At 38.9% G+C, this 24657-nt stretch overlaps 1 protein-coding gene and 1 long non-coding RNA gene across 5 annotated transcripts in view; one reads left to right on the top strand and one right to left on the bottom strand.

Annotated features, from left to right (window-relative positions):
• The first annotated feature begins 2995 nt into the window (after positions 1-2995).
• Positions 2996-24657, top strand: part of METAP1D (methionyl aminopeptidase type 1D, mitochondrial) — a 44781-nt gene continuing 23119 nt past the window's right edge. The window contains exon 1 of one of the 3 annotated variants that reach the window (XM_088168043.1): positions 2996-3065. In XM_088168043.1, coding sequence (XP_088024169.1) covers positions 3017-3065 — 49 coding nt within the window. In that variant the 5' untranslated portion in view covers positions 2996-3016. Of the gene's footprint in view, positions 3066-16683; positions 16814-20823; positions 20903-24657 lie in introns of those variants that run through there. The other 2 variants (XM_014880229.2, XM_014880228.2) reach the window with 2 other exon arrangements.
• The window catches only part of LOC148223200 (uncharacterized), a 36550-nt gene continuing 33461 nt past the window's right edge, over positions 21569-24657 (bottom strand). The window contains exon 2 of one of the 2 annotated variants that reach the window (XR_015804844.1): positions 21569-23132. This is a non-coding gene — a long non-coding RNA (uncharacterized LOC148223200). The remainder of the gene's footprint in view (positions 23133-24657) is intronic. The other variant, XR_015804845.1, reaches the window with a different exon arrangement.

The following is a 24657-nucleotide window of genomic DNA, read 5'->3' as shown; positions in this document are numbered from 1 at the left end:
TCGACTTGTAATATAAGTTTTATTTGGTGTAGCTTTAGATTATATATCACTGATACAGGAGATTTGCAAGCTAAAGGCTCTAAACCCTCTCACCCTGGATCAGATGAACATCAGTGCTGAAAAAAAGAACACCTATTTGTGATTAGAGCAGGACCCAAACAGCACCAGTCTCATCAGCAAAAGCTGCTGTGGAATTAAATCATCTTTTAAGACTATCTTATATAGGAAAGTCTAAGCCTAACCTCAGCTGCTATACTTACACTAGAAGTGTGTTTCTATATTGCTGTATAAAAGATTTCATGTGTGCATAAGATACAACTCTGTTGTCTTACAGGATGTTACAGACTGCTTTGAAACTTGCAGGTAAAAACCTGGCTTTATGTCTTCTTTAGCACACTTGTGCTTATTTTAATATCAGCCTGCCATATTTTGGGAGGAAATAAAGTTGAGATTCTACATTTATTGGTTGGTGGCTTTGACAGCACAAAGCCAATATAAGTGAGATGGGATGTGAAACATTCTTCAAGGAAAGTCTTCCACACCAATGTGGAAGACTAAATAAATCCTAGACTGAAAAGTGATCTCTCCAAAATTGCCTCTCAGCCTGATGCTCAGGACATCTTGAAACATCACTGTCCATCTTAAGCATTTCAGGAGATTGTCAGTTGTAACCAAAAGACAATTATACATATGAAGAAGAAAGCGATGTATTTACTTTTGGTGACAATTTGAACACAGCAGAGTATGATTTTTTTCACGTTTGCTATGTTAGGATCTGGTATCTCTCTTTTCTGAGATATTCACCCCCATTTTACTGCTATAAAGGTCCTAAAAACTATATCTGTTGTTTGTATTTCTTAGCAAAAGGAGAAAACCTGCATGTAAGCATAAATTAGAGACTACTGAATAATGACTGTTGTTAGGCTTAAGATGCATCCAGAGACTGCAAAAATTACACAGTTCGCTTGAAATGTTATTGATCGTAATTTGATTGATCCCCTCTTGTTTTCTGGCATGCAAAAATAATTGGTCCAATCTAACCACTAGTCAGTACCTATAAGTATTTGTGAAATAGCCTGACACTTAAGGACAAGGTAATTACAAAGGTGGTAGCAGCATAACTAGAATTGCCTCCATTTTGTTATGCCATCCACCAATTTTCAGGCTGTTACAGTAAAGAATTTAGGGCTTACAGATGCAGACAAAAGCCAAGCATTCACTTCATTTTCTCTAACAGTGGCCTCGTTCCACTGAGTAGGAAATACTTGCTGACTCAAATAAGAAAGGTGAGACTAGGCTGCCTTAGAGCTCTCTGTTTCTTTCCTTTAGTGACAGTTAAGGAAAACGTGGTGAGTAACTCATCATACATGGATACTTTCACGTTCTCTTTAAGCACATACAAGCACACCCACTCAAGAGTACATATAGTTGCTTAGGCCAAGCAGCAGAATGCGTGATTACTTTACACTGCACATTGATGTTATAAAACTAGTGGTTGAGTGTCTGGATTCCTAAAGCCTTGCCAAGATACAAGAGAGGATAAAATGATGCCTAATGGAATTCACACTCCTGAAAAACCATATTACATTGTAGAATTAGGAATAAAGTGAAGACATGCACATTTCAGCCCTGCAAATGAAATGTGTGCATAGCTCTCAACAGTGAGCAGTGGGTAATGGTGCTCATGAGGTGTAACTGATCAGCTTAGCAATGCTCTCTCTATACTTATTTCTATATCTGTATTTCTGTGAAAATCTTATCATTCTCCCCTCTCTGAATAATGATGATGAAACATGTCAGTTCATGCAGAAGGCGGCTGTAAGAAGTATAAGAAGTGGAATGTTTTATTTTTTGGAGGCAGTGCAAGGTATTGTATTGATCTTTAAACTACTGTGTAGTATGGATATAAGCTATATGATAGGCTGCTTATCATGCTGTGGCAGCTGATTAAGACATGCACTTTTACTAGCGAAGTTTAAAAAAATGTGCTGTGATCCTCTTAATCAGTGAATGCTTAGAATTTGCTCCTTAAATCAGAAATGCTTGAAGTGTAACTTTCAAGTTCATAATTTTTGGGGGCTTTTTCTAAAGCACATGTAGGTAAATATGCTCAGTATTCCCATCTGCCTTGGGCTTTGAGTCTATTCTTAACTAAATAATAAAACTTGTACATGTTAAGTTAAAAACTCCTAATGGCTGTACCAGGAGGTAAATAAATCTGGAGATAAGCAGCCTCAGTTCCCATTTAACAATTTTCTTTCTTCTCCCACAGTTTACCACTGTGTATGTTCACATGATCATTATGTATGTGAGGATGTAAGAAAGGATTCCTTGTATTACTTCTGTATTTTGGAATGCACCCAAGTGGGTTTTGAATGTCTCCAGAGAAGAAGATTACAGCCCTTCCCTGGGCAGCCTGCTCCAGTGCTTTGCCACCCTCAACATAAAGCTCTTCCTCATGTTGAGATGAAATTTGTGTTTTAGTTATGCCATTGCTCCTCATCCTGTCACTTGGCACCACTGAAAAAGGTTTGGCACCATGCTCTTGGCACCTACCTTCGAGATACTCCTTTGCATTAATTAGTTCATGAAGAGCAGTTCGTATTTTATTCACGCAAGTACAAGTTGAGGGGAGAGTGGTGGTGTTTGCTTGCTTGCTTGCTCAGTTGGTTGTGTTTTGTTTATTTTTAATGGCAAGAAATTACGAGGTAACTCCAGCACTCATGGAATAGTATGGCTGCAACTCATGCGGGACGGAGCCCCACTTCGGGCAGCTCTGCCTCACTGCCACGTGTCCCGCTGGCGGCAGGAGCAGTGGCCAATGCCGCTAGGGATGCTGTGGAGCCGAGCAGGGTGGGGGCACAGCAGGGCAGCTGGCAGCACCTGCGGGCACCGGGGATCCGCGGCCGGAGCGGATCGCGCCCGCCGCCCTCACACCGCGCCCGCGCCGGCCGAGGGCGGGAGGGGGGCGCTCCCGGCCCGCCCGCCGCCGCACGCGCCCACGTGACCGCCTCACATGGGCAGCATGGCGGCGCCCAGAGCCGCCCGCGCGCTGCGCAGCGGAGGTGAGTGCGCGCCGCCGCCGCCGCTGCCGGGGTGAGGCGCAGGCCCGGCTGCCGCTCTGCCCTGCCCTGCCCTACCCTGCCCGCCGCTGCTCAGTCGGGTCTCGTTTTGAAATCGAGGAGCGAAAGGTCCCGCCGCCGCCGCCGCCGCGCCTGCCGAGGGCTGCGAGAGAGCGCTCCGCCGGCCGCGGCGCGCCAAGGCGGCCGGGCGGGGCGCGGCCTGTGGCGGCGGGGCCTCGCGGCAGCGGCCGCAGCTGTCAAGTCTCGGCTTCTGTTAAAGCGTGAGGCGGGAACACGGCAGCTCCCGCCGTCCCGGGGATCCCGCCGTGCGGGAAGGCTGTGGGAATGTTTTGCTCTAGGCTTGTTGTGGTGATTTTTGCTGCTGAAGTAATCTGACATAAGTATGTGGGTTTATTCTACCAACCCATTCAACTGCAGAACTTCTTACCTGCTGGCACGCCCGTCTGTGTAATGGCTTTTCCGGGCCCGTTTTCCGCCGTGCCCTGGGGTTCTCTGCCGAGCCCTTCTCCTACCCCACAACCTTTCACAAGCTGAAGCTTTGTGCCCATGTCCTACATCCGTCATTAGCCCCATGCGCACTGAAAAACCCAATGTCTGTCATCCGGTTAAAAGAATTTAGCGAATTAAAGTTGTTAAGCCTTCCTACCTTCCGTTCCGGCATCAAACTTTGTTCAGCTTCCCTAGGGAATATGCTTTGAGATTTGAGAAAGTGAAACTGTCATAGTTAAGACAAGACTGATTAAATCAAATTTTCCCCGAATTGAACAGTTCAGTACAATTTAATTTGCAAATATTGAAAGACAAAAGTAATTTAAATTAGATTTCTGTTCACCTAAGGGTATCTGTTCTACCATAATTGAACAAAAATTACTTATTTATTACCTCCTTTGTGTTTTCTTTTTAATATATCTAATACTTTTTATAAAATATGAAAGTTTTCTATATTACAGAATTGTTTCTGCATAAGTTCATTTGAGCAGCAGTGATCTTGGAAGTTTGTATACTGATTAAATGCTTTCTCCACTATCAGAAGGACTTAGGCTAGCCAAAAAAAAATCCATTATTAAAAAAGAAAATTGGCTGAAAGATGCTAAGAAAATAAAAAGTACTTTTTGGTAATCATATAGGGAAGTTATTTGAATAGTCTCTGCCTTGCTAATGTCAGAATTCAAACACTTTCAACCCAAGGAGAAGGAACACAACTCTTTAGGGTGTGAGTAATTTCCACAAACCTGTGTGAAATTCTGTATGCTCAAATGCTGCATTTCAGAGTGACCTAGCAGTGGGTTGAACTGCACTTTAGCTGTCACCTTTTCTTGAAGAGTATTCAAAAAAAATTTTGCAGATGATGCATAGGTATGTGAATTGAATTTACTGTTTTGTAAAAGAAAGCCAGGAAACACCCAGAACACAGACACATCAAATCACTGTCACAGTTTGTAGTTAGAAATAATATGGATTGTGTGCTGATTCACTGGCTTGTAAATGGTCTGATTAGATACTATCACCATTTCGGGTATTATCATAATTGAATCTGTGCTACTTTATTGGTAATAAGTAGAAGACATGAAAGAACTGCATTTATATCTACAATTGTATCTTATATGAATTAAAGCATAGTAATCTCTTACAGATCTATTTATTTTATACAGGTAAATTATTGTAGAGTAGAAACCCCTAATTTCTTATAATGAAATTTCAGGGTTTATAGCCACAGGAAAATAATTGATGAGAAAACATTCCATGTAAAATGAGTTACTTTTGTGTTACATCCTGATATAACTGATTCCTGATCTTTCTTCCCTAGCAATGAATAAGAATTCTGTGGTAATCTGTGTGACTTGCTGTGGGCCAGGTTTTTAAAGTCACTTCAGCATAGACTGACAGGGTGTGATACATCCCTTGCCTATGTAGTTTGTGTTCCCAGGCTGGCTATTTGCTTGGAAGGGGCTGAGCTGCCTTGTTCAGCCCCTTCTGGAACTGGGAATTTGTCCACAGGCTCCTCAGTGGGGAACCTGGAAACTGCACCTGACTAAAAGCTACAGCTGTCTCCAGTACCACAGAATGTGAGACGTTGTGAGATGCTTCTTCTTCTGAGACTACAGAGCCTTTTAGAGATGGAGATGTTTGTTTTCAAAATTTTTCTGAGAATGTTACTGTTTCCCCTCTGTTAGTAAAATGAGGAGGAAGTACATAGGTATTGTTTTAAACTTGTTTTTTTATTTTTTATAAAAACAGAGGGGCATAGCTAGAGTTGATTCTGTTGCAATACAGCTTCAAAGCCTCACACTTTGAAATTTGCCCAGAAGTGCCAAGTCTCATTAGAAATGAGTTGGGGTTTGGTTTGGTATTTTTTGGTTTGTTTTTTATGTTTTGTTTTTGTATTTTTTTGGGGGGGGGGTTGTTTTGGTTTGTTTTGGTTTGGGTTTTTGGGGTTTTTTTCCTTTTTTTTGGGCCATATAGGTCACAAGTTTGGTTCACAAGCCTTGTCAGTAATGCATGGTTGAGTATTTTCCATACTTCATAGTTAGGTTAGCCAAAACTGTGTATATTAAAGGAATAATAAACTCTTCTCCAGCAGGGTATTTATATGAAAATCCTCAAACTATCCTGAAGCACCACACAAGTTAGAAACATTAGTAGGATTAATAAAGAAGTTGTAGCAAGTGGCTGAGGCAATGTGAAGTGATCTGGTTTACATGCTCTAGATAGTGCAGATGTAATTTTCCGTAGTTTTTCTTTCTGGTCAGACATGGCTTTGACATTTAAAACTGGTAATCAACTTTTAAATTGTCATTTTTTGTTGGACTCTGTGTGTTACTGTATGAAAGTGTATTATGAAGTCTCCATCTGGGAAGTGATTAAATAGATAAAGTACCTGCTTTACTGAATCTTTACTGAGCAGTGTTTCTGATACAGTTAATTTCTTGCCTTTTTTTAAATCTGCGGACCTTGATAATGCTCATGGTTTTACAAAATTCAGACTTTTCAATATTTCTAAGAGGAAGTCAAAGGACTCAAAATTAAATTATTTTCTTTTTTTTTTCCTGAAATCAAAGTATTCATTTTAGCTTTTTTTGCTGCTATAGGCTACTGAATCAGTGTGTTAACATCTTTCTGATGATGCATTTTGAAACAGGTGTTGTATTTCTTTATTAAAAATTGTTACAGCTTCCTCTTTGATAAGCATATTTAGTCACAAATTTCAGCATATTAGATACCATTCTCATGTTCAGAATTATTCATAAAAATCTTCTTAGCACTGTTAATATTCAAATGATAGAAGTATCTCTGTATTTTTCTCACTGTTAAAAAGAAATTCAGAAATGTACAATGCAAACAATTAATCCTCACCTAGAGTAACTTCCAGTACTTTTAACCTAATGCTTTTTTTAAAATTAGCCATAGAATATACAGATAACAGTTTTGGAGAGACTTGACTGTTTCCTGGTATTCCAGACTTACAAGTAAATACGTACTGTAATTCTGATTTATTTTAGCTAATGAGAAAAAAATATTTAAAACGTGTGCAAGAGAGTTTTCAAGATCAAATGTGCTTGGCTGCATTGTGCAATATATGAGTTGGGCAATTAGCTGGAAGAAAATATTAATTCACATTTTCCATTAATTTGTAGACAGACTCATGTCTCCAGAATTTAACATTAGCATTATGAGCTGCAAGTGATGCATGGTGGAAGTTCAAACCATTTGATTGTAGTACACTTTCAACATTTTTTAAATGATCCTAAGGTATTTTCATCCCTGTTTCAAAAATAATCAGGCGGGCAAGGAGTTATTCCCATTTCAACTGTGCAGCAGCTCTGGGGAAGACATCCACTTTCATGGTTTGAGGCACGAGAGAAAAATATTCCCCTTTCAATAAAGTGTTTAATTGTTCTCTTTTTTCAGTTGAGAGGTAATGTATTGTTGGCAGCACACTGTGTCTTTTTTTCTTACGAGATCTATCACTTCTGGGCTGTGGGTGGATGTGTAGGGTGTGGTTTCTCTGTGAGCTTAGGCTTCTCAGCATTAGCTAAGATTGCCTTTAAATGAAGGAAAGACATTAGCAGATGTCCTGGACAGCTGCTGAAAACCAACATTTTCTGCCACATCAACAGCTTTAGTGACCCCCACACCTTCTCTTGTAGCCATTCATTTCAGACTAAGAAGTCTTTTCTCCTTTGTAGGAAGGTGCCCATTGCCCTGGCACCAGAGCATCACCATTGTGGTTACATCTAAAACCCACATAGAGACAAAGTTAATGACAAGTTCCTGAAGAGTACTAAGTTTCAGCTTTTTGATAATGCTTTCTCTGCTCTGTATGCCTTATATATTGTGTGCCCAGGTCCCAGGTAGTGTCCTGTATCTGCCAGTGTTTAGTCTGTGATCAATCTATTAGACAGGTACATTTTCATATGCATAAGTTAAGGAAAGTAAGCCCAGCCATAATCCTTCAGGCAAAATTGACCTTGTTTGGAAATGTATTTTGCATGTATCACTTTTCATTTTGCAAAATTTTCCTTAAAGCTCACCTGGAGCTTTCTCTAAGCAGAAAAGAGCTACTTCCTCTTTCCATTGCTGTGGCAGAGCTCTGAGACTTTTCCACCACCTGCAGAAACTCTGTGCCCTGGTGTGGTGATTCACTGAAGGATGATTGTCCAGCTTTGTGCACAGGCTGCTGACCCTGAAGGAAAATACCAGAAAGCTCTGGGAATTACTCTAGCAAGAAAGTGGGATGCCCCATGGTAGGGAGTTGTCTTGCTGCTGTGTTTCCAAAGTGGATTTTACGGTGCTGTCTGTCTTCCCAGTTGGACACAGGGATATCTGTGAGCGAGGACTGTTAGCATTCACAGCTTCTACACTGCCTGCCAGAGTCTCTTGTCATCTGCCATTTCCTTACCTGGCTGCAGACATAAAAGCAAAGGCTCGACATAATACCATGTCATAGGGTGGAAAGTCTGAAATGGAAATTCATGTCTCTGATTTTAATTCAAGATACTCAGTTCATTGCTGCCTCTGGGCAGCACAGAAGGCAAATTTTGTCTCTCCTTTAGGTGTTGCTTCAGTCTTCTACTCTTCAGGCTCACAAATGCAGTGTTAACCAACACACACTAATGTAATGTTGTTTTGCAAAGAACCAAATAACTGATTTTAGTTCCTCTATACTCATACAGCAAATCAGTGAAATAAATAATAATACCACTTCACAATCTTCAGAGATTAAATTAAAGGGAACAAAAATACAGTCTTCTAAAATCTATCCTTGAATATGATCCTGCCAAGGCTATGTGCAGGATCAAACTGTGAAGTGTGTGGCTACTTGGTCCTTGCATGTTCTGTTACTTAAAACATCAAGTATAGTGGTAGAGTATATGACATCTATGGTGGCCTCTAAGCTTGTTTAGGGTAATATATAGCATTTCAGGAGACAAAATGAGGGATTGAATCATTCCTAAAGAAATTCTGGACCTCAAATAGTGAATTACCTTGTATTTTAGAGCAGATAGCTTCACTGCCTAAAGTCACAGGATCAAATGTAAGCATATAATAAAACTTTTTTTTTTTTTGCATCTCAGAGCTCACAGTTCAGATAGCTAAAGCAGACAAAAGGGGCTGAAATCATGACCACTAGCTGATAGATGGAGAAACTCTAGCACTGAGGGAGTAGTTTCTGGAAGGTTTTGTGGCAGCACAGCATCAGCAGGATGAAACAGGGCCTGAGCTTGCCCTGGTGCCTGCTGCTCCTGCTACCAGGCAAACATGCAGTTTAGCCATGGACCTAGGTAAAGTGGTTTTCTGGATTTAGATATTGAATATCTTTTACCCAAGTTTTTGCACTGAATTACTCTACCTAGACCAGAAGCTGAATTTAAGGTGCACATAAAATCAACATACCACCTATCTGTAAAGTTTGGGATTTGTGTCATGGGTGTTCTCTGGCTGTGCAGGGGAAGCCCTACTTAGCCAGTTTGGCACACATAACCTCATTTCTTGTGTGACTTTCCATGTACAGCTATAGTTGGAGTGTAGGGTTGAGGCTACCAAAAATATTTCTATGGTGTCATGCTATTTTATTTTTTTTATTCTGAAGAGATTTGAATTTTGGCTGAAGTCACCTTAAAGACAAGCTACTTCTGTTTTTGAACCTGTTTTGATGCTAAAGCTGCAGTGGAGGTCTGTGTCATGAAATCTAAACGGGTTTTCCTTTCCTTGATATTTGGATATAGTAGACACGATGTTCTGATTGTGACAATTGTGAATCAAGAGGAAATTTAAACAAAAGCTTAGGAGCTTTTGAGCATTCTTCAGTGACAGTGCTGCTGGTCTGTGATTTCAGAGTAGTGCTTGATAGTGTATGCAGTCTGAAAAGGCCTTTTCTGTGCTAAAACTACCTGTAGGACACCTATTACAATGATCTTATCAACTGGGGATTGATAATTTTCCTTTTTTTGGTTCCTCCTTCCTTCTTCACTCCCAAACAAGCACATTCCTATAGCACTTCAAAATGCACATCTGGTGGGAGTCTTGCTGCCTCTTCTTCTCTTTGACAGTTTGACATGTTGATGTGCTATGATGGGTAGCTTGCAGTGCTTCTAGACACCACATCCCAGTGCTGTTGATCTAGCAATACTTATTAGCATGAGAATTTAATTTGAAAATATTTTGAAGTAATGTAGTGGGAGGGAAAGTGGGTTACAAGGCAATGACTTCTTTTTAGTGTTTTATCTATTCAATCCATGTGTATTTGTCACAGTGGTTTCTTTCCTAAGCATTTCTATTTAAAATCAATGTTTGTTAAAATATGCTTGTCTGCCCAATCCAGCTTTCTTATTATCTTTGGGAAAAGGCAGGAGAATGTATATAAGGAACAGTCTGTATGTTGTAAACTCTTTGCCTTGCAGTTATTGCATCCTGTAGAAAGAGGCTGTTTGGCTACAGCCTTGTTTTAATTTCATTTTTTAGTTTTCAGTTACATATTTCTGGAGTCTCCCTGACCACTGCTGTTACCTAATGGCGCCTATATTTCATCAAGTTTAGACAAGCAGTCTACCTGGACTTAGGCCCAGAGGAGCTGCCGTAACTGATGAACATGATCCCCTCTGCCTGGGAATTCAAGACCTATGGAATCATGATTCCCAAGGGAATTGAAAGAAAAATGTGTTCAGACCTTGCCTCTTGCTTTTTTTATTTTCTTTGTTGTTTTTATGGAGCATTGCCTTGTACTGATGGGTAGCATACTTTACCACAAGTGAAATCTGGTACTGGTTTGCTGATGATTAGGAGTAAAGATTCTTTTTAACCTACCCTGAAAACAGAAGCAGGAAAGAATAGAGCACACAGAGACAGACACAAGTTGCTGTGACATTCCTTCATTACTGCGTACAAATAAAGTGAGGAGTTATTGAACAAAATAGCAAAAAATGTTGCGGCATCACTGTTATGATGTTGGGTGGTTTTTCAGCTTCCAGAGTTTAGTGGATACAGTTGCACATTTACATTTTGTTCTTGCTTGCTGCTCTTTAATCTGTTTTGTTCTGTTGGAAAAACTGCATTATATAAAGATTGCGTATTATTTTAGCTGTATAATATTATGGTGGAGTTTTTAATTTAGAAAATGTTTTTAGAATTTTTTTGTGTGATTGCAGAATGAATGTTAGTGTTCAGTGTAATTAAATTTAATTGCATTTCCTGTATGTGATATTTTAGTTTGCTCTTATATGCCTTTATTTTCATTGGGAGTTGTAGATTTGACTTTTTTTTTTTAAAGGATGGTGTTGGTGGTCAGACACCAGCTCACTTTAAATCAATGAAATAATAAGCTTGGAAGTCTTCTAAATTTGAGGAACTTGTTTCTGCTTAAAGATCAGGAGTTGTTTCTTCATGTTGTTTTGAATTATATGGGCTTGTTTTTGTTTTTCTTTTTAAATGTAAAACATTAAGATAGGGAAGAGTAATTAAAGGCTGCTTCTTTCTTCTTATTCTGCCTTTTATACCCAGGTTAACAGGGCAGGCTGGCAGAGTTCTTTTAGCTACATACATTTTTGCCATTCATTTATCTTTTGCTGCTCGTGTTTGCTTAACTAACATGTTATACTATTACCATTACAGAGAGACTTTTCTTTGATATCTTAAGAAAAAGTGGGGTTTGTTTTTCTGTTATTGTAACAGTTTGTATGACTGACCTATATTTTTATACATGAGCTGTTTACCCAGGGAGGAACTACAGTGGCTGGAGAACTTGCTAAGCTCTGGATTCACAAATGTGAAGAGTGAACAGATAAGAATTCTCAGATTTATATATTTAAATCTAGTGACTAATAAACATCTGAAATCAAGATGTTATTACTAAAAGTTAATTATTTGTTTTCTCCATATAAGGGAATATAAAGTCTGCTGTAGCACAGTACAAGTATTGTTCACACCTTCCACATTTCTCATCTGCTCCAGGTTTGACATTCCTGGTATTTCTGAGGTTTAAGAAAAATCATATCAGGTATTTTTAAACTTCAGAAAGTTAAAAGTACAATCATGCACTATAATCACGTTAAGATTTTTTTTCCAGATACCAGCCAGGAAGAGAATTACCATTCTTGAATGGAAAATGTCATTACAAGTTTTTAACAGTTAGAGAACACCAGAAGAGTGAAGCTTTTTCTTGAATTGTGGCAGTACTCAGAGGCCAGAGGCTTCAAGGTTCTTCTGTTGTCTGACTTGTAGGGATCTCCTGCTCTGGAGTCTATGCAGCAGTTAGAAATAAATAGCGAGAGAGAGGCAAAGGCTTCTGCCAGCGCTGAGGGTTTTTCAGCTCACTGCTTGGTGGTGAATCAGTTTGAGAATCTATGTTGTGAGTCTCACTTTGGCGTCTCATGGACTTCCCACTTCCTGGGGCTGGTGATCCTAGTGGGAGCTAGCAGTCCTTGGGAACTTTTCACCTTTGGAAAAGGGAGGGTCTCCAGCTAGACTAGCACTCTGCCACTGCCTTGCAGTGAAACAAATTCTACAGCTGTGTGGCTGAAGACAAGGTATGATCTCAGGTCGTTCATGGCACTAGGAGCCAGGAGGCAGGGCTATCTGGGGCTGGTAGTGTGCATGGCTTTGGATGAGTCATTGAACTTTCTGTCTTTCTCCACGTACAATGCAGATATTTCTCTACCTCACAGGTGCATTGGTTGAGATTAATGAGTTGTTTGTAAAGCACTTTGAAGATGAAAAGCTCTATAAAAATGCTAAGTATTATTACATATGAGCTCTTGAGTGAATAATGGCTGTTTGCCTGCCAGTATTTAAAGCAATTTATAATGCACTAAGTATGAAGGCACTCTATGAAGTCAGCTTCTAGTTTCCATTTAAGAAAAGTCAGATTTTGTGTTCACCAGTTCAGGTCACACCACTGGCCTTCGGTGTTATCTAGGGTGAAAACAGACTCTAGAAGATTTTTTAGAAGGAGCTGTTTCAAAGCATTAGAATTGTGTTGCTTTATAATAAGGGCTTCTTCTCAGTTGGTAATTTTTTACCCTCTTTATATGACTTGTGTTTTGACCGCCAAATTCCCATGTTAACAACCTTGTTTTGTTTTGCCAGCTGCTTCTTCTGACACTTTCACTTTTGTCTGTACTACTGTAACTTTTCTCTCCCTGCCCCTTGCATCTGTCTCTGCAGTTGCCATCAAAGCTTATGTTCCTCTGCTCAGTGGCTCTTGGCACTCAGGTTTCCCTAGCCCTTCGTCTGCCCATTGCTTACTTTGGGGCTTCCACAGCAATCCTACCCTGAGAAGTCTCCTTGCCCATCACCAGCCAGTGCTGCACACTATGGTGCTTTTCTTCAGGGTGCTTCTCCACAAATGTCACAGTGAACTGCCTGGCAGGCAGAAACTCCCCAACAACAGGAGGGACAAAGCTGCCCTGTGCTTGGGAGCAGACCACCCTGGCTGTCACCTGTTGGTTCACTGTTCTTCAAGCATTTTGAGCACTGTTTTTTTTAAGCATCCTTCAGTGGCAATGTGGACTCTCATTTAGAAAGCTGAAACAAACTGATAATGGACTTGCTTTCTAAATAAAAGTTTTGCTATCAAATTCCCAGGTTTTGTCGAGTCACAAGTTGAAAACAACTGCATATTGTTTGTTATGTATCAGAACCATGTAGTCTGTCTAGCTTGCATAATTAAATACTCACTTTAGCCTCATTCTTGGTTTGCTGCATCGGGTTAGAGATGTGACAGAAACAAATGCCCCATCTTTAATAGATTCACAGTCATATGTAATTACTTAACTGCAGTGACCTTCACTTCATAAGATGTGTCATGTAACCAGAATAGTGCATGTTTTAATTGTAGGAGTAAAATGTGAGAGAGTAGCATGAAAATTTGCATACCACAGGGTAAGGTCCTGTAGTTTATTGGATGCAATTCAGGCAGGAAAATATAGTATGTGGTTATGTTTAGTATAATAAGAAGTTTCTGAATTCTCTATTTTGTCATAGTTATTATGTTATATTGCTATGTTTCTAAAATTATCTAGTAGATGTGATTGGTAAATGTTACCAACTGAACTGTTCATTAGCAGAGGACTTTATCTGCATGATAACTGGCTGTTCCTTGGATGACAAGGCAAGTTTGAATTTTTTTTTTATTCTCTCAAGGTACTTCATATTGAAAACATTATTTGAGTGAAAAACACTGAAAATATTTTATGACATAGAAAACAAGGTATGGAAAGTTTGTTCATTGTCCTTTTAGAGATTATGTCCTTTCCAAATCAGTAATGTCTTTCCCTTTGTAATTTCTGAAGAAAAAGGAGGCTGTTAAAAACCAAGTGTTCAACAAGCAGCCCTGCTGCATCGAAGCCTTAGAAGGGAGAATAAAGGGCTCTTCTGAGCTCCTTGGAGGTCTTTTGGCAGACATACTCTTCTGGTATGCAGCCTGAGAAAACTTCCATGGGTATTTTTGGAAGTCGCACTGTTCTCTTTTGAGTTTAGATTATAAAATAACCAGCCACTCTAACCAACTCTATAAAGACTCCAACTTTCACATTTTAAAAATATTTATGTTCAGGTGTTCGTTGTTAAAACCTGTTTAAAGCTGTGTTTTGTTTTAGATCAAGCTCATTTTGAACCATGAAGAACTATTGCAAGTCATGAACATGATCTGAATTTGTACATTAATACTTACAGCATATCACATGTTCTCTGTAGAAATTTGTACATTTCTCAGATTATCTGTTTCATGCTTTCTTGTACATAAATTTAAATTATGTCCTGCGCTATGTATTTTCTAAAAAAGTCAAGAGATGTGGCATAACATTGAAAGAAAATGGCAAGTTTGTTTCTCATATAAATTCCAGCTGTTCAGTGTCAGATTTACTGATAGACAGAGGTGAAGATGGAGTTGGGCAGAAGCAACAGAAGAACTCCTAGCTTTCCCCCATGTAAAATGGAGATGCTTTGTGTAAGAAATGGTGCAGTCACTGCAGATCTGTTTGTATTCTGCTTCACTTCTCAGCTCTTGAGGGTGCTTGTAAACTCATCTAGAGCTGTTGAGTTGAGGTCCTTTCCCACTGGACAAAGTGGAGACATGCTGGGTTGGCACTGAGAGGAGGTGTTACCCGTAGCCATTTGTGCAGATCTGAGCATTGAGTCACACTCATGCCTCATGGATGAAATGGTAGGTGATGACAAGACTTAATGTCACTGCCATGTCTTTTTGGAGCTAATACCTGTGAGGTGGCTAGGCAGGTCTAACCTCTCTGAGCCATTTCTGGTTGTTCTGCACTGATTAACATAATTCCTATGAGTCATGGTAGAAATGGGTGTTCTTTAAAGAAGTAAATAGAGTAGTGGGTCTTGTCTGGGTTTATAAAAATTTATTCATGCTCTAACACACCCTGCTAGATCAGCAGAAGCTCATCTCAAGAGAGTAGTTCTCTTAAATCAGTTGCTCAAAAAGATCAAGTAGTACCAGCAAGAATTATTTTACTGGTATAACTGTCCCAGCAGCTTTCTGAGTAGTACCATTATGTTGTCTAAGAGTTTTGAGTTATAGAGTACTCTCCTTAACTAATACTTGTTTTCTGGCAAGAATGTAATTGCAGGGCAAACCGAAGACTGCAGAAGTGGCTGTTTCTAAAATCTTCTTGATAAAGATAGTCTTGTTTTTGTTCATTTGGAGGCTGTTTTGTCCAAATAGCTCTTCTGTAAATCTGCTTCACAAAATCAGGTATAGAATGAGGTAGCTGATGGACAGACTTGGGCAGAGCTTGCTGCAACAGCTGTGGAAACCAGCTGTGTGTTGCAAACAGGTAGGTGGGGTGTTGGCAGCTGGAAGTTCAACCAGATGAAAATAATCTGCTGGGGTGTCTGGGGAAAGGCAGCAGTTCTCTCGTGTCTCCTCCAGAGTGGCAGGTGGTGACTGTGGACTACCAACCTCTGCAGGATGAGCAAGCATGGCCCAGGCACTGGCATAAGGCTTTCAATGACTGTGCCATTGCCACGGGAACAGCCACATCAGAATCAACTTTATTGTAGCTTTTTGCCTACTGAATGGAGATCAGGAGCCTTGACATTTATGAAGTTGTGGCCAGGGCTGTAAGACTGAAATTCACAGTCACATCACTTTTCACTAGGCCATGCGTGTAGATTGAGATAGACTTCACATTTTCCATGTGAAAAAATAATGCAGCGGGTTTCTTAGCGTGTGATTGACTGAATCTAGAAGTTCTGAGTTGAGTTTACAAATTAGTAATTGATTAAATGGATATCCCTATAGAGAATTTCATAGATTACTGCCCAGTTTTGCAGACAAGGTAGCTAAACATGCTCAGGAGAATTGCCTGTCATATTTTGCTGGCAAGTTAGATTATCTTCATTTTATGGAAAACAAAAAATTTCTTCTTCTTACAGATTTACTATCTGTGCAGAAAAGACTGTGTAAACTCTTTATGGTCTAGAAAAAGGAGTTTGAGACCTAACTTCTTGCAAAGACTCCTTGCTTACTCTGTCTAGCTTAGAAAATCAGACTGTAGAACAATCCAATAAACTATGCAAAGTGAGTGAATAACCTGATGAAGATAGCTCAGAAATTAGTTGGGGGTTTTTTTAGCTTAAAAATAAATTTTTTAAATAAATGAGTCTGAATGTTTGGTGCACAATCATTCTGTTAGTTTCTGCCTGTTTTATACTTACATTCTTCCCTTTAGCATTTATTAGAACAGCTTCCCTTTCTACGGAAGGGCTGTTATTTATAAATTGCCATTTTATTTGCCATAAGCCGTATATGAAGTGGGCCGTAGATAGTAGTTACATAGCTTGAGAATAGAACCCTTAATTTTGATGTGTTTTATAAACAATTGGCAATAAATGGCCTCATCCTGTGTCCTTTGACTTTGGTGGGAGCTCTGACAAGTGTGTTTACGCCAGAAGAAGCCGGCTGCCAGCGCAGCGGAGCAGGCAGCGCGCCTTTGCTTTCAGCACAGTTGTGTGTCCCCGTGCCAAGAATGAATTTTGCCGATTCAGATTTGCTCAGTTTGTCAACACACAGCTCCCATTGAAGTTGGCAGGACGAGAATGATTCTTGGCACGGGGCCGCGGGCAGCCCGGAGCGGGCGGGCAGCGGCGGGAGCTGCGCGCTGGCGAGGGGAGCAGCGCCCAGCCTGGGTCCCCAGAGCCCGGCTGCTGGAACATGTGCTTGCTGTTGTTGGAGTGGTGGGAAGAGTCACTGAGAAAAAGAGATTTCCTAGGTTAGTTTTCAAGGCTATTTTTTTGTGTGTGTGGCTGTCTAGATGATTAATGTGAATAGGAAAATACTGTTGACCCATTTAAATCATGTTAGACAACTTCCATTGCTCATCTACATAATGAAATACACACTGAACATTACAGCCTAAGTATAAGAGCCAGTGAACTACAAAAATAATATTTTACTCATTTAGATTATGAAGTAAAATATAGGACATTAGTACTAATGATAGTATTAAATTTTAAGCCATGCAAATTGCAATTGTCAGTGAAAAAGAAGTATAAGTTGAAAAGGCTATTAGCATTTCAGCTTTAACAGTTAATTTGAGTAATTTCTCTTTTCTGCTGGTGTGCGGCTTAAAAAAGTCTATATGCAAAACATTTAATAGTAAGTGCAGAAGTTTTTGTTTTACATTGTTATTTAATTTCAGTCATTAAAGAAATGTTAGAAATTAATTTGCAATAATAAAATTTATTAACCTTTTATATTACCAGAGTAAACTGCAATTTTTACTTGGGTAAAATCAAATATAAAAGGCAAATTCTTAGTAACCAACAGATGAAATAATTTTAAGCATTTATTTAAGTACCAAAGCAAAAACTGAAGCCTTTAAAAATACGGATTTTGTCAAATAGTAAGAGAATTGTCAGCATTTTAAGCTAAATACAAATTTTGAAGTGCTGAATTTAGGCTGACAGGTTTCTATGGTTACCTACCTTTCCAATAGTTTGGTGAGATGTGTAAATAGGCCGGTGAGTCACTAGTAATTATTTGGGTTTTGTTTGTTATAGTTGTAATTCTGTGTTCAGTTTGAATCTAATACAGTTCATACCACATGCTTTGGTTTATGTATATTTTGGTGTGTATGATTGACAGTGATTGAGCATTTCTTATGGAGTGCTTGGTTTTTTTGTCATAAGTGATGTATGTTGGTACTTCTGAAAACGTAAACAACTTCTTCCTGTATCACTGTTTGATAAACAGGGATTTTTATGCTAAAAAGAGATCTTTGTAAATGTTGAGCAAGGAGATAAGTGAAAGGTGTTTAAAAAACATTTAAAACACCTCCCAAACATTATACTGTACTCTTCCAAATTTGATTCATAATTCTATCATTACAATTCGCTCAGTGACCCAAATGTCACATATTTATGAATAAGCTTCCAAGTTATGCATTAATAGCACATAGTAATGACTGACAGGTTTAAAAATAAATGTTTTAATCAGGATGCTACAAGTTATCTGCAGCAATGTCTTGATTAGAACATCTTCTTGTGCAAAGCATTTTCTTGAAATAAAAATAAGGGCTTATTTCTACCACCACCACAGCAGTTTAACAGAAAAAACTGTAAACTCTTAGACCTCTCTGCTCATATATTTTGAAATCTGGATTATAGGGTGTAATTCCCCAACCTTAGACTCGTCACTCTAGCAAAGGACACATGCTTAAAAGACTTACTGTCCTAACTTAACTTGTGTTTTCATGTGAAAATAGGACAATACAAGTGATTAACAACTTTTAACTCAAGGCAAGAAGTAGTACTAGCTGTCAATTTTACCGAATGAGTAGTAATGTAATCTTATTTTATTACAGTATTCATCCCAAAGTTACTGGCCGTGTGCACTTTTCTCCTTGATTCTGAGATAAGACTGACCTATGATTCAGAAATCATCCTATGTCCTTAGAGATTTGGCTGCAGGTGTATGGAAAATACTTATTGCAGAAAAAAGACTGACTGCCTGTTCTCTTCCCATGTGTCAAGCTACGCAAAACATCCTGATACAATGTTCAGGAGCATTCCTAAATTTCCTAGGCAAAGATTACTCTTATTACAGATATGTTACTTGCCTACTGAAAGGGTGGGAAATGGATTTTATGGTGATCCAGACATATTTTTTCCATTTCAGACAGAAATTTAAGAGGTTAAAGTAAAAAAAAAATTGTAACATTTAGTATAGTGTCAGGAACGTATACAGAACATAAACATGCCAGTTGAAAACCAGTTGTTTCACAGGGCACCTGAAAAGATTTTAACCCAGTAGGATTCAATGAATGTTAGAGCTGTGGATGGGTGCATATAAACAGCAAGATTTGATATTGTGCTGTGTGTAAGGACTGTTTGAATAGCTTATTATTTTAATCTGAAACTACTGCTATTTTTTAAACTAGCTTGTTCCAACAGTTGTTACTTCCCTACAAAATCAAAATCATTAATACAACAACCAATCTTTCAAGCAAAAGTAATTTCTCTAATCTTTTAAAAAATCTAACGATAGATAGAAAATGCTTAGAAAATGTATTTAAATATGGAAGCCTGAACAGATATGTTTCTCATTCTAATTTATTCATTTTATGATAAATTAATTTACTCAATAAAGGAATGCAGTAACATAAGAGGAATGTTTCTCCTGCTAGTCAGAGAAGTTGAAACTTGCCAGATGCTGTGATCTGGAGCCTGAATTCCCTTGATAGTAACTGTGATTGAAACCCTTAATATTGCTTTGTCCAGCTTTTGTACTAGACTTATCTCATTTTGCAGTGATATTGCTTTAGACAACACTGTCTTTTTATTTTCCTGCGTTTTTCTGTCAGAGACAGAAAATGTAGTAGAAATAACACTGGGATGGAAGGCTCTGTTGGAGGACTGCAATGCCCTGTTCCCAGTGTCTGTACAGCTTGATCCCGTGTTCTGTAATAGACAATTCATTTCCTTTGGTATATTAATGAATATCACTCAGCTATAGTTAGATTGTACTCTTTATTTTTAAAATCCTATAATAAAAGGGAGAAATACTGTTTAATGATAGCAGAATTTTACTCAGTAGTTAATTTATTTCTTATACTGCCTTGGTGTGACTCCATGTGTGTGTATATATACAGAACTGCTCAACTGGTCAAAGGAGATTTTGAAGGATATAATACTAATTTTTTCTTCTTGTTTGTTAAAGTTGCACTGTCAGTTGCTGCTGATAAAAGGTGGCATCGAGCCAGCTTCCTGAAGGAGCTATGGGGAGGGTCATGGCTTGTCATGACCTGGGCACCAGTACTTGAATGTTGTTATTATTGGGATGAAGTACCCTTAGGCTGTCATCCTTCCTGTAAATAGAAGGGGTTCTGATTCTCTGTGGTTTCCCAGTTTACCAACTTGCAGAACAGCTATTTTGTCAGCCCTGAGTTTGACTGGATAATGAATTTGAAGCACAGCACTATTCTAGAAGGCACTGATTCATCATTTTAGCCTGTTAGTCTAGACTAAATCATAGTAAGTAAAGCCAAACAAGAATCTGTTTCCATGTAGTTTATGAATTTACAGATTCATTTGTATTGGCGTATAGCCAACAAATTGCCCAGTTCCACTCTGCATGAAGTAAGGGCAGAATTGTAATTAGCAAGGAGTGTAACTGAGGGCCAGAACTGACTTTTTTCAGTGGCATGGAGGAGTGACAGTGATGCTGGCAGAGGGGCTGACTCTTCTCCCTTGGAGTTGGTTGCCGTTCGACCATTGCTTTGCTTCATTGCCTCTTAGGAGAGTAACAAGAACAGTTCTGTTAATGCCTCTATTAACTAAACAAATTCTGTCGTTAATTTCCAGAAAAATTAAATAAAACAATCCCAATTAGAATATAATGTTTGCAAGATACTGGCCTGTGTTTCGGTTTATCAGGGTAGGGTCGTAAGCACGCTGTTGTTGAAGTTTTCACCGATGTGTTGCTGTTGTAACTGAAGTCACATCTATCCTGATGAATATTTCATTTCCCCAATCATGCTATTAAAAACAGAGTGTTTTTACCCTTTCATTTCTGCTTGCTTTTTTCCAGTACCATCGTGACAGCTGTGGCTGCGTCCTGTTTACAAATTGCTGCTAGTCACATTTTCAGTAGTCCTTATGGGTTTTGCTTTCCCCTAATACATCCAATTAGGAGGAAATATTTCTCACAAGCACGGACTTGCTCTTCTCCTTGTAATGACATAGTTCTGCAATCCAGGAAACAGTGCTGCATGGTGTCCATGTCCACGATTTCCTGATGTGGGAAAAACGTGTGGAAAGCATCTGGAGAGGAGGAGACCCCCTTTACCAGCTTGTTTCCTGTAAGCGAAATTGGAAGACCTTGTCTGTGCAAATAGATTTCAAAATAGAGTCTGCCCTTTGACTGTCTCCGTAATTACACAGCGCTCTCTGTATTTTATTTGGCTGCCAGAGCAGTTAACCCCTGGAAGTAAGGGGCTGATGATGGCGTGACCAGCACGGGTATGCAGACATGACCATGTGAATACACTCTTGTTTGGAAAAGCCTGTCGTTAAGACCTTCTTACAATATGCTTTTACCAAATTTGAGAATTATCATGTGTTGGATTATGTTGATTAAGATACATTATATCCGTAATGTACAGAAAATGTGGAGGTATTAGTTGCAAAAAAGGAAAAAAAAAAGAGAAACCAAAAAAAAAGTTCTTTCATGGCTTTGATGTAATCAACATCTGTCAACAGAATGAATTTGCTTTTGTTTAATTTCAAGGGCTCTTGTCCTTCTACTTTGCCCAATCAGTTTCAGCTTCTGCCTCAGGCATTTCCCTATGTTGTTCTTGGAGGTTTTTTCCTTTCTTCTTTTCTTTTTTTTTTCTTCTTTTTTTAGCAAATGCACAGGTTATTGCATGTGAAATGTGAGCTGCTCTTCTGCTACACAGGTTACACGGAGCTGGAAAGAACCTTTAATCTTCCCCATCCTATTTTTGAAGCTTGGACATACATTTGCATGGGGGGTTACAAAGTCAGTGTTTTATTAGACAGTTAGAGTTACAATTACAAGTAAAGATCTTTCAAACCACAGCCATTATTTTGGATTGAAAAATGGGAACATTTGGCAATTAGCAGTAAGAAGCTATGTATTCTTACCTAGTTGCATTGGCTGGATTCCACATATTGTTACCCTTAGTGATTTTTAATACCTAATTTTAAACTTTAATTCTCAGAAGTTTCAGCAAAATGAGTATTTGCACAAGAACCTAAATGATGCTAGAGTATTAAAATTACCTGACAAGCCAAATGAAAGATCTCTAGTGTTTTACCTCCAAATGATTATATAGTAAGAAAATCTCCAGTCATTCTTTTTTCAGTTTACAAAGAAAGATTAAATCACATATTTTGAAAAGAGTTGCCAGAACAATGCTTTTGATGTTGTTAACTTTATCAAGAGCAAGTTGATTTTATTTCCTAAATAGTTTTGGATGTTAATTCTTGTAATCCTAAATAATTTTGGTACTCTGCTTCTCTTGATACTATGACTAAATTATTTTAAAATATGTTAATTTATTTCTTATCTTCTTTAAGATGCACCCTTGTATTTATTGTAGCTCAGAACTGGTATGAAGTTTATCCATTGGTACTATTTCTTTGTTAATTCCTTGGAAAATTGAAATCTTTCATGAATAAATACCAAAAAAATGGTTGCTAACAATCACATTTGATGAATCATGTAAATGAGCAGTTTTTTGCCCAGCTACCCCACACTTCATTCATTGGAAACATAGCTTGATAAATTGCTGTAACTGTTAAACAAGAAGCATTAGAAAAGGGCTTATGTGAGAGTTCATTTTCAACATCTCCCATTCAAAATACTTCTTGACCAGAGGAAAATCACATTTAAATTACTAAAATCAACTTAATTAAGGGTCATTAATAGAGATACACATAAAAAACTCTCCACTCTAGGAGTGAAATGGGAGCATTTCATTATATAGTGTAACATGCATGAACAGATAACAATTAAAATAGCCCTAGAGTAAAAGGCTAATAAATATAGGGCACACTGTGCTGCAAAATCAGTCACTTAAAAATGCTCCCACCCATCATAATTCTTGAATGCCATATTCAGCCCCTCTGACTGACTCGTTTAAAAGGAAAAGAAATGTAATTTCCACACAAGATAAATGCATCTGGTAATTCCGAAGAGCTCACGGTGCATATTTATATTATGAGCGCAGATGAAGTCTGGAAGGTGTGCTGAGGAATGCAGCGGCTCCGGCAGGGTGCGCGCACCGGGACCGCACGGTGCCCTTCGGTGGCGGCTCAGCGGAGCAGTTGTCAGCGATTTTCTGTGCTCCGTGCATCCGAGCTGCCGATGTGACTCGCTAACACTGCTGATCGTTCTCCTTGGTGCAGCTGATTGTAAATATTCTATTGCACATGGCAGGTGACGTCGCCTTGCTGTTGGGGTACAGGATAAACACATAAAGGGTCAACTTTGTATCCTGGCTGTGCTGCTCTGTTACCAGCCTGCCCAGCTTCACACACCATGCTCTCCAGTGGCTGCAGCTGCTGCTGGAAGATGCATAAATGCCATGGTTATGAACTATCTTACAATAATTGGTATACACGGAAAGCTTAACAAAAGGATGTGCTTGAGCACCCAGTGTTGCAAAAGTAAATAAAGGCACTGAGAAAAGCTTTGATGGATGTAAGGGGTGGGGAGGAGGGAATCTCTGAGCCAGACTTAGAGAATACAGACAGTTGTTCCTGTCTCAGGTGATTGATGATGTTGCTATATCGAATTAGCTGGGAATATGGGAGCTTGAAAAATAAAAGGAGCTGTGGAGGCATTAGAAGGTCTTCTTAAGGAAGGAAGTGTCTAGATGGAGTCCAGATTTTCATTATAGACCAGTAACTTCATTGTATTTTAATGCCATTTTATTTAATTTTATTTTTACTTTGTAGGAGAATGTTTTCTCTTATAATTTTTTATATTTCAAATAAAGGTTTAGTTGTCCTGTGTTTATAGTTCTTGTGATATAATTTGGGAATTGTATTTTAGAATGGTGATACTTATTTGCTTGTCTCATTTCAACTGTTTAAGCAGTAGATATTTTTGTATGCATCTGGTTTATAATGAGTAGTTAGTAGAATAACAACAGGCTACAGTACCTTATTATCCTGTTATTTTGTGACAACACTTGCAGTGTATCTTTGAGAGAATAGAGGTAAAAATTTTATTCCGAATAAAAAGGTATCCCTTCTGAATGTGAGCTAGTCGATAGACATGCACCCATGAACGTGGTTTAATGTATTTAAGAGTGTGTATTTGGAGGAGCACGTTGGAAATAACTGACAAGCACACTTGCACCTTTTCTTCCCCAATTAAATTGTGACACAATAGGCAAGGTGCCCGGGGAGCATTGTGGGCATCAAGCAGAGCATTTAAAATACATGTTCACATATTGATATCCATGTGGACCTCAGCTAACCACATTAGTGAGTGTGGGATTTGGATATCTTTGTAATACCTTTAGCTGTGCTAAGAGAAGGTACTTTAACTGCACTTTGTAAGAGAGGCAACTTGGCCTACACTGTCAGAGTGATTGCTACTTCTTGGCTACTTCTGATGGCCCAAAAGTTGCTGCCTCAGCAGATTATGTACTTCCAAGTTCCAGAAATGAGTACAAACCAGACAGGGAGTTTGTAGGATGCTTTGGATTCTTTGGACGTGCTTACAGTTGCAGTTTAGGTGATCCTTTCTCCTTTTTTTTTGTATGTTTGGGTCGTTTTTGTTAATTGGGCAATTATTTTCTTTCCTGTGAAGGAGGCTCCAGGAAAGTAGATTGAGTCTGCTGTTTAAATTCTGGTTAATAGGCTACCAAGTCAATCCAACCCACTGCTAACTGGGCAGCTCCACTTCCCTGGAGACACTTTCTTCTGTTTTGAAACAGTCAGCTTCCATTGGGTACTTAGGTTATACTGAGAGCTTGAGGTGAACCTCACCCTTCAGCTCCACTTTGTTATTTATCAACAAGTAAAACAAAACGAAAACAAAGCAAAAGACAAAAATTCAAGTGAAAACCCCAAACAAAAC

The sequence above is a fragment of the Sturnus vulgaris genome, chromosome 7 (genome assembly GCF_052056855.1).
Source record: "Sturnus vulgaris isolate bStuVul1 chromosome 7, bStuVul1.hap1, whole genome shotgun sequence".
Taxonomy (NCBI): domain Eukaryota; kingdom Metazoa; phylum Chordata; class Aves; order Passeriformes; family Sturnidae; genus Sturnus; species Sturnus vulgaris.
Note: the sequence above shows the minus strand (reverse complement) of the source record. Positions and strands in the feature narration are given on the sequence as shown.